Source organism: Leptodactylus fuscus, chromosome 4 (assembly GCF_031893055.1).
Source record: "Leptodactylus fuscus isolate aLepFus1 chromosome 4, aLepFus1.hap2, whole genome shotgun sequence".
Taxonomy (NCBI): Eukaryota; Metazoa; Chordata; class Amphibia; order Anura; family Leptodactylidae; genus Leptodactylus; species Leptodactylus fuscus.
Window position 1 is genome coordinate 147,476,872 of NC_134268.1, and position 10,636 is coordinate 147,487,507.

At 41.5% G+C, this 10,636-nt stretch overlaps 1 protein-coding gene across 1 annotated transcript in view; it reads right to left on the minus strand.

Annotated features, from left to right (window-relative positions):
* Positions 1-6,076, minus strand: part of ANLN (anillin, actin binding protein) — a 53,142-nt gene extending 47,066 nt beyond the window's left edge. Inside the window, exon 1 of the mRNA XM_075271214.1 lies at positions 6,009-6,076. Within this exon, the coding sequence (XP_075127315.1) occupies positions 6,009-6,026 (18 nt within the window). The 5' untranslated portion in view covers positions 6,027-6,076. The remainder of the gene's footprint in view (positions 1-6,008) is intronic.
* Positions 6,077-10,636: the final 4,560 nt, after the last annotated feature.

Here is a 10,636-nt window from a genome sequence, read left to right on the forward strand (position 1 = left end):
ATCCTGCTGGGTTTCCATCTTCTGCCCTGAGATACTGGACAGGGAACGGAAACCTGGCAGTCAGTTTTCAAACCCATTCACTTGAATGGGTTTGCAAAATGACCACCCGTGAGTGTTTTGTGCCTGTCTGCAGCGAAACAGGTTTTTTGTTTTTTTTAAAATCGGACATGCAGGACTTTGTATCTGGTTAAAAAAAAAAAAAAAAAAAAAAAAGTTTTTTGCCCTGCAGCAATAGATGCTACTGTGAGGAAGGGCGCTCCTGACTGACTGACTGTCAGAAACGCCCTTATGATGGTGAAGGGCTACGGTACCAGCACCGATAGTTCTTCACCGGGGGGCACAAAACGTGAAAACCGAAGTGCGCTGAATTCGGCTTTCTAGCAGTATATAAAAACCGCATGTCCCCCAGGAGGTGAAAGGTCCTCTTTAAAAGCCAAGTGGTGGCATCTAAATGCCTCCTCATTATTACTAGCATGTTAAGATGCCAGTTGTACAAAGTATATGAATGTCAATGGTTAAATACTATGCATACAGCAGAATTTTCAAACTTTTAAACCCTCTGGGAGATCTGAGGAAACTTAAATGTTCAATTTAAAACACATTAGCAATCTGCATATCTATATCTGCTAACACGCTCTTCTTCCTTCAGCCCATTTTCCTTTGCAGAATAGCACAGAATAAATAGTTTGGCTCCAATTGAAATAAGAGACTCCTCTCACAGTCTAGTCAGACACGTGAACTGAAGTCATTGCATAAAATGCCAGAAGACACTGCACCCATTTTCATTTGAAAAGGCCAATAGTGACATTACACTATGTATTTACATCTCAATTGTCTTGACAGCACAATCTTTGGCTTAGTACTCGTGCTGCAGCTTGCTAAAGTGAAGCCGTTACTCAGAGCATTTTTCCATAAGTATTTGCTGGAACGTTGCCCATAACCAACCACTTTTCTACAGTGAAAACAACATCCTTCCAATTATGGAAGAAACAGATGATCAGCGCAGGTTACTCGGCTTCTCCAGATGACTTGTACAGTTTTGAAAAAGTAGGAGGGACGGTCTGGCGGTCTGCTGCTCAGGGCTGAAGGCAAAAATGTACAGCACGTACATCATGGTGTGACTGCGTGCTATGCCCAACAGCCAAATGTCTATAAAACTGACACTACAGGTTTTTTTTTGTTTTTTTTAAAGCAGTGCTTATCTGTTATAGATGACACTATACTACTGCGTATAACACTAAATGTATCTGTGTGTCTTTAGTAACAGCACGTACATACCAGGGAGCACATAAAAAGTATATCAGTGTCACGTGTGCTGAAAAATCCTCCAGGAAATACCAAACTACTTAACTGTTATTACCCCCGACATGAAAGCTCATGGGATCCCTATTTAACATGTGCTATCTAGAGTACAGATATCTGCATATGTATAAGAGGCATTTTGGACCGTTGAGCTCGGTCGTAATTGCTACCACTAACCCTAAGTATAGCACAGGAAGTTCTTCTGTAAAATTAACATTCTTAAAGTGTCACTGTCATGCTTGAAACTCAAGACATAGATAGTCTGGAGATGGTCAGGAACACAATGAGACAAATCCCAGGAGGCCAATGCTTGTAAGGGGATGGGCACACGGCGTAAACGCATGCTCATTTTTGCATAATACACGTGTAAAGAATACACGTGTAAAAACCAGACTCCCATTGACTTCAATGACATTTTGCACATGTGTAAAACAACGTGCAAAAACACAAAAAAAACACGCGTTTTTTTACACATGTAAAAAATGTCTTTGAAGTCAATGGGAGTCTGAATACACGTGTAAAGAATACACGTGTATTCTTTACATGTATATTATGCATAAATATATGCGCGTTTACTCCGTGTGCACAGGCCCTAAGGGAGAATTCAGACAGTCGTGTGCTTGGGGTAATAAGGTCAGTTTTGGCTGACAGCTATCCCTGCAGGACTTGCTTATAGTACAGCTATAATGAATCATTAAAATCCTTGGACCATTACATTATGTGGAGTTACATACATGTCTACCCCCTAGGCCTAGCATTACTTGCTGCAACATCTAGAAATCATGTAGACAAACAGGGTTGATGCAAACACACACAGAAAATACAACCTATCATCTAACTAGAGCTAATATACTGATAAAAAAGCAAACCCATACATCTTTAGTAGATAGCAGTAGCTCATATAAAGACACTGCTTATGGTAGGACTAGTACTGAGCTGCTAGCAAGCAGCATCTTATGGCCTAGCTATGTATTCTAGATCCAAAGCTGTGCTGACCAGCTCACTACTATGGACTCTTCTGTACTAAAGGGATTGCCTGGTTGCAAGACAACTCTATAAATATCATATACTAAAGTTACTGAATGGACTTTTTTCTTTAAATTAGGCTGAGACAGGTGTAAACAAAAAAAACCAAAAACTTATATTCACGTGTTCCCAGGGCTGTTTTCTTCCAGTGAAGTCCCCAACTCACATAACCGCTAAAGCACAGTCGGGCAGCAGGACCAGACTGCACTGAGAGGACACAAGCTCTTTAATGGCCCAGCATAAATTTCTATGATAAATCTAAGATTTAAAGGGGTTTTTTTCTATGAAAAACTTTTGTTTTCTGGACATCAGTGAGGGTGAACAATAAAAGTGTCACCAGCATCACCTGTGACGTCCCTTTCCTTAGGTCGCCGATTGGCCTCAGGACTGGCAGGACTGGACAGCGTGGTCATGTGAGCGAGTTTTCTTGTTTTGTTTTTTTAAACCCGACCTCCAAGGGAGAGTTTTTTTTTTCCTGGACAATCTCTTTAAAGGGACTATCATTGGGAAAAGTCATTTTTAATTAATCACATCCTTGCATAGCCTTTAGAAAGGCTATTCCACACCTACCTTTAGTATGTAGATTGCCTCAGTGGTTTTTTTGAATGAGTCCGTTTTTATTCATTTGCTAATTAGACTCTTAGTGCACCCTCTTTGAAATTGTTTCCTATGGGAGGCTGATGATGACTCAGCTTCCTATTTGCACACACAGATAGGAGAGAATAGCAGAGACAAGTGCTGCTGGGAACTTCCTGTGCTGGCTGGAAGCTCATTAGCATATGAATAAAAACAGACTTATACACAAACCACTGAAGCAATTTACATACTAAAGGTAGGTGTGGAATAGACTTTCTAAAGCCTATACAAGGATGTGATTAGTTTTAAAATGTTTTTAATGCACTTTAAATAAAGGACTGTATTTTTAAGAAGATATTCTGCCATGTGGTGAGGGCCCTCCCACTTTTGTTCTTTTTTCCTGCTATGTTTACTTACACTTTGGGTTGCTGAGCACCACCACACTAGTGGCAAAGACAATGGTGAACCTTTGGTTCGAGAATTAGAAGTGCCACCTTTTTCCACTTCTAGTTAAAAATGACTTTTCCCAATGATAGAGCCCATTTAAGACCATCCACTCTAAATTTGCATTATCTAAGAATTAGACAGGAATAGTAAACTTCAATGTTAGGTGGAATCCAATTTTTCCATTCCCTGTCAAAAGGCAGAGAACTAGAAAACGGTTGTGGGCTTGAGATACAAAGCCTATCAGAATATTGCATATCTTTTCATTATAAAAGGTTGACCACTGCTGCATTATATTAGTACAGAAGGGGTGAGCTTTCTGCTCAAAACCCACCACAATGCACTGCGAGAAGCAGCTGTTGTTCTAGGTGACTGGCAGATTTTAAGAACTCCAAAAAGGAAGTGTGGCATGGGCATGCTGTGGGTAGAGCCCCGCCAGATTTTATGGCATAAATGAGGACTGAAATCTATGCCAGCCACAAGCTAGCGTCGATTTGACAGTAGGGTGCATGGACTGCTGGAGGAAGAGCATAAGCCATAAATAAGTGCAAAATGCTTCTCAAACTGATAATCATAGGGTGTAGTGGCCTTTAATAAGCTACAAGCCAATGAAGCAATACACAGATAAATATTTAACAGATATGCAAGTAACACTTTAAGTGCATAGGGGGCAGGGCCTGATTTGCAAGGCTTGTCTACAGACAACAATGCAAGACGAGATCTGGCAAATCAGCCTGTGCCCCTACCTCCGTGAAGTATTCTCTCTGCATTGCTTCATCTGGCTGTGCCCATAAAAGTATAGTTTTGCTCCCATTAAAGGTCATTACACAACACTATGATTGGTTTGGGAAGCATTTTGGACTTGACAGACTCCATTTTATGCACATCCTCTGGTAGTACAGAGAATATCAAGACAATTGTAGTATATGCTGGTCTTGATAACGCTTCCCAATTATCATCAGATATTGGTCTCTATTCACGTGTGTATGGACAGTTCTGTTAGAAGAGTCTGTAACAGATTTCATCCCATGATAGAATTCCAATGGATTACATTATAGTCCTTAAAGAGGACCTTTCATGGATTTGGGCACAGGCAGTTCTATATACTGCTGGAAAGCTGACAGTGTGCTGAATTCAGTGCACTATCGGCTTTCCCGATCTGTGCCCCGGGTAAAGAGCTAGCGGGTCCCGGTACCGTAACTCTTCACAGTCAGAAGGGCGTCTATGGACGAGCACTGTGAGCAGACGGAGGGGGCATTCCTCCCCGCTCACACTCTACAGTGCGATAGGCGCTGCTTTGAAGAAAGACGTACCTGACTGACTGTCAGGAACGCCCTTCTGACTGTAAAGAGTATGGTACCAGGACTGAAAGCTCTTTACCCGCGGCACAGATCGGGAAAGCTGAATTCAGCACACTATCAGCTTTCCAGCCGTATATAGAACTGCCTGTGCCCAAATCGGTGAAAGGTCCTCTTTAAAGTCAGGCACTGGTATCTGCCATGTCAGAAATATGATGCTATAATAAATTTGTATTTACGTAGCATCAACATAGTCAACAGCTCTTTACAAATCATACATGTAGAGACAAAATGAGACATTACAGCTAGACAGTGGTAAAAGGAGTGACACAAGACTCTACTATTAGTAAAGGTTGTGTTCTTGAGACGTAGCAGAATAAAGCAAATAACCAATGTACATGTGAACACTGGCTTAAAGAAAAATCCATTCATGTGATTTGTTGCACAACCCACTTTTTAAATGTGGTCACCAGATGATTGTAGGGGGCCAGCTGTTACTACAGGAAGCTGCCAGCACCTACACAGTCACTGGTATACAATATTACACATACCACATCAGCTCCATCTGAGGCCAAATATATTCATGTACAGAACAATCAAGGCATTATATGTGCCAAGATCTGAAGAAATGAGAAGCTACAAAGACCCTAAATCCTACAGGACGTACACAAAGGAAAGACCAGCACCATACCCCTGCGTGCGAGAGGACTGGCTGTCAGGGCACACTGAGACTTGTAGTCCCACAATAACAAAACAGCAGTCTAATAAATGACACGAGGAAAACTGACAAAGACAGTGAAATCAGAGAGGAAGCTGCAAAGAAAGACTGTGATATAGGGACAGTGACATATAGAAGACATTACATTGTACTGTGAAAGTGGTCTAGTTATATATACTGTATATACGTATACAGCCTCATACAAGACATTTCATTGTACAGTTAGTGTAAGATTATATATATATATATATATATATATATATATTAGTCGCAGAGAACACATTACATTGTAAAGTGAATATAGTCTAGTTATATATAGATACACAGAGGCATACAAGACGTTTCACTACAGGTAATGCAGTGTAATTGACTAACTATATATATATATATATATATATACACACACACACACACACAGTCACATAGAAGACAATACATAGTATAGTGACGGTAGCCTAATGATATATACAGGACAGGCTGACACGGTAACATAGAAGACATTATATTGTATGGACATTGCTGCCACGAGTTCAGGAAGACAAGAACGCAATACACATAAGACTCAATGTCCACTATTGTTCTGTGCGGCCATGTGCGACAAGGACAGGCCTGTGACGGTCTCAGTAGTGGCGGCTACTACTCACCTCAGTGAACGGGTCCATGTCTGTGAGGAGTGTGCGGAGGGCGCAGCGCCTACTGGATCTGTCACCGTCTTCTCAGTCAGTAACAGTTCAGGCAAACGATTCAAAATTTTGAATTTCGCCCGCCGCACCTTCCCTGCCCATCACGTGACCCTGGGATAGGGTGGTGAGGTTCCGATTGGTTGGTTTTGGGAATGTACAGCCGCTTCCGCAGTACTAGGTCACGTGGGGCGCTGGGCGGGAGCGGATGTTTATCACTGCAGGGCTGAAGAACAGAGGCTTGTGGGGAATTTATGGAAGGCTGTGTCGGAGAGATATGGTGTGGGCTTGTGGTGATGTGTCCCTGATAGTGCGCTGACACTCGGCGCTACTCCACATGTCGTGCTGCTGCCTGCTGCAAGCTATACTGATATATTATACTGATTGATATACTATATACTATACTGATATGCTATACTGATATACGGAGCTGCTCCTCCTAGTGTTCATACGGGTGTGGCACTTCGTGTATTAATGAGACATACAGATAAGATGCTGCACACGTTATACACAGAACAAATTACAGGAGATAATTTTGAAATGTGTCATAATGTTCCTAAAAATCTCCTCATATCTGCTGCTATTGAGCTGAGGGGGTTGTACGTCTTGTCTGTTCCTTCCATTGTCCTAAATAAAAGGATCTTACCAATGAGGCCTTACGCTGGGTTCACACCTGTGCCTTGGTCTCTGCTCTCAGGTTTCCATCTTTGGCAGACAGAAGACAGAAACCTTTCTGGCCGTGAGAGCCGGTGAGCGTTTTGTGCTCTCCGCAGCTAAACTTTTTTTTTTTTTACCCAGACACAAAGTCCAACTTTGTGTCCGGTTAAAAAAAAAAACGGTTTTGCCTTGGAGTGCACAAAACGCTCAAAGCCGGACACTTTTCATACCCATTCGGTTTGAAAAATGCCTACAGGTTTCCGTTTCCTGCCCGAGACCTGCAAAACGGAGACCCAGGCGCAGATGTGAATGAGCCATTAGTAGTGTCCATTGCTCGCATCCCTAACAAAATAAAAACAGAGCAGTCCGTTAAAATTGTGCTGCAGCCCCCCTCCCCAAAGTAAAAAATCAAAAAGCACCTGTACCTACTACAGAGCAGATGCTGGGACCTCCACCAATCAGCTGTTTGAAGGGGCCATGGCACACATGAAGCACAGTGGCCCCTTCACTGTTTACATTTCCCGCTGTCCTGTTTTATAGTGACTGTGTGGTGTAATTACAGCCTCATCTTGTAGAAATGTATCTGACAAGGCTGTAGTTACTTTGCGTAGCCACTATGAAACAAACAATACAATGTAAACAAAGGAGGAGTCACAGCGCTTGCACAAGTGCTGTGGTCCCCCTCAAAGGGCTGATCAGTGGGGGTCCATTGAATTTTTTTTTTATTTCTATTTTAAAGGAGCAAAAGATGTCTGTGTTGTGAACTTTACATAGATAAGTGGAAGAAGTGCTCATTGTAGCCCAGTCCAGATAGGGGCAAAATGTGAACACTTACAGTCAGAAACATCACCTGTAAGTCATGAATTGTTTCCTATGCTAAATATACCAGAGTATACTGCATTGGCTGCCTATAAAATGGAGAATAACTTTTTAGGCCAAGGCCACACGTTGCAGAAACAGCATTTTTTGTTGCAGACTTTGCTGCGTTTTTTTTTTTTTTTTTTTTTTTTTTAGGCAACGTCAGTGGTGGTTTTTACAGAAGGAGAAAGTATAAGAACATCCCCATTCCTTTCATAGCCACTCCTGACTTTGGCTCAAAAAACTGCAGCAAAATCTGCAACAAAACACGCTGCGTTTCTGCAGTCTGTGGCCTTAGCCTTAAAGTCTGGTTGATGATTTTCAAATCCATTAACAACTTAGGTTCTGACTACTTAAAAGAACTTCTGCAACCCTATAATTCTTGCCGACCTCAGATCAGAAGGCATAAATAAACTGTCCATCCCTAGGATCCACCTTAAAGGATTTGGAGCCAGAGCCTTCTACCATGCACCCCCTACTCTCTAGAAGGCATTACCCAGACCAATTAGAGAGATTTCACCCCTGGACCATTTTAAATCAATACTAAAAACACATTATGCAGTCTGGTATTTGAGAGCAAATAATACTGCATACATGGAATACTGCAAAATGTGCTTCTATTGTGAGAAAAATGCAGTACAAATGTTAGTTGTTGTTCTTGCTGAAGTTTTCAGATGATTTAGTAGTTGTAAGGTGCATAAAAATGGTGACTACAAGGAGTATAGGGAGGTGGTGTGGTGAGAACGGCTTTATCTCGAATGTGTCAAAAATAAAGGAAATGGTTATTGACTTTGGGAAGAATAGTGTGGTCAGCAGAGGGTCCTAAAAATACCAAGGTGTAGATCTGTACAGGTTAGACTGGTTAGACTGCAGAAAAGGTGTATAAAAAGGGGGCAAGTGGGCTATTCTTCCTTCAGCAATTGTGGATTGTCAAGGTTCGGAAGGAGCTATTAGCAATCTTCTATCACCTAGTAGTTGCTTGGGCCCTGTTTTTTTGCAGCTCTAGCATGGGGGGTGTAATGCTAGGGCAAGGGGCATTATAAAGATTGAAAAGAGGTCCGGAGTGGTGGCTGGGGGGCAGCTTCACAAGTGGGAGGGCATTGTACAACAGAGAAGTTGAAGGACAATGAAGGGGAACCTCACATTCCCCCTTCATCAGGTCCTTCGGGACAACAAAGCAACTGCAGTGGAAGGGTCATCTAGATCCAAAAGGTCATTCATTCCATCTGTAGTGTCACACTTCCACAGTGTCAGAATACAAGGGGCTGATAGTACATTTTGGAGCTGTATGGACTCCTTATATCTTCTTCTGTATGATGTTGGATTGTGACGTACATGTGTCCATGGGTTATTTGTATTGGCATCCATGTGTCTATGAGTTATTTTGATAACCAGAGCTGTTAGAAATGCCAATTTTCTTCAAGGGGATCAATAAAGTTTTGTACTATGTCACATATTCTCCCCAGATTACACTCCTATATAGTGAAGCGATGAATATCTGCAGCATTACCACAAGAGAATGTATTCCATTCTAGTTCTCTACAGATGTGCATGCAAATCTATAATTCACCTTTAGGCTTTTATACATGATACTGATAACTGAATTATTAAGATTTTCCACCATTATTGTGAATGAAATTGACGATGAACAACTCCAAGTATAACCTGCAGAACTATATTCTTAGTAAGTGAGTGAAGAGCAATCTCTGGAATGTATTTCTGAAGCAAATACAAGTATTCATAGGTATATTGCAGATTATTAAGATGTGGAGTGGCCCGCTCTCTACATTCCAGACCAGTGTGTATGTCATTCAGCAAGTAACAAGAGGGCAGAGCCAGCAGTAATATAACAGCATCCTGTTATTGTCAGCCCAGGATTCAAATGATCCCAGCTGAAGCTTCAGAGAATGCACAAAGTAATTTACCAGATATGCCTAGTTTACTATAAATATTACAAGCGTAAAGGGTTAGAAGCAGATGGGGGAATTAATACCGTCCCTTTCTCTGACTTACGCTGGGTTCACACTAGTGCCCGGAGTCCGTTCTGAGCTTTCCGTCTTCTGCATGCCGCGAAACCGTTTTTTTTTAAAACCGGACACAGAGTACTGCATGTCCAACTCTGTGTCTGATTTAAAAAAAAAAAAGGTTTTACCGCGGAGAGCATAAAACGCTCACCAGCGCTCACAGCCGGACATCTTTCAAACCCACTCAAATGAATGGGTTTGAAAGAGTCCTGCAGGTTTCCCTCTCCTGCTCTGTTTTGTGCAGGAAACGGAAACCTGCAGAACGGAGACCGGGCGCAGATGTGAACGAGCCCTTAGTGGATCTTGGTACTGTTCACAGGATGAACCTTCCCTGCACTGTAGGAAACTTTCGTAGACACCTCAGGGTGCTACATCATGCTGTGCGACATTACCACATGCATAGCCTGTGTGCAGACTGATACAACCATGTGTTGTGCCACTATCTGAAATATAACCAAAATGAGATTTAACCGGAATTGTGTAACCTCCTATATTGTGGTTGAGTCTTGTAACGTCATGCTTAGTGGTTATCTAGTGTCTAATATTAGTGGCTTATCTATTAGTATTACATATGTGGAAATTCCTCTTAGATCAATGGTACCAGAGCAACGCTTACAATGAACTTAGTGTGCATGTGTATAAATCCAGAAGAATTAGTTGTCAACCGTGTGAATAAATCCTTACTGTACTATTTTCCTATAGGGGAATGCTCCTAGCTTAACACCCGTGTCTCAGTCATCTTAAAGGACCATTGAACCCAGGACCCAAACAAATAGAAAACATATAACATTTATATATAAGTAGTTCACAATATGACACCACAAATCATCTCTGGATTTTTCTTGCTCTTTTTTCCTCTTATTACAAAGATTGAAAAATAAATGAGAAAATCAATATATTCTTCTCTATGGCAGCAGCCATATTTGCATTGATTTGCATTTCATGGTTCTGTTAAAGCTGGTAATATAGCATATGGAACTGTGATAGAGAATACTGAATACTACATTTATCAAAATAAATCCAACTCCTTGCCACATATTTGTATCATCTCTT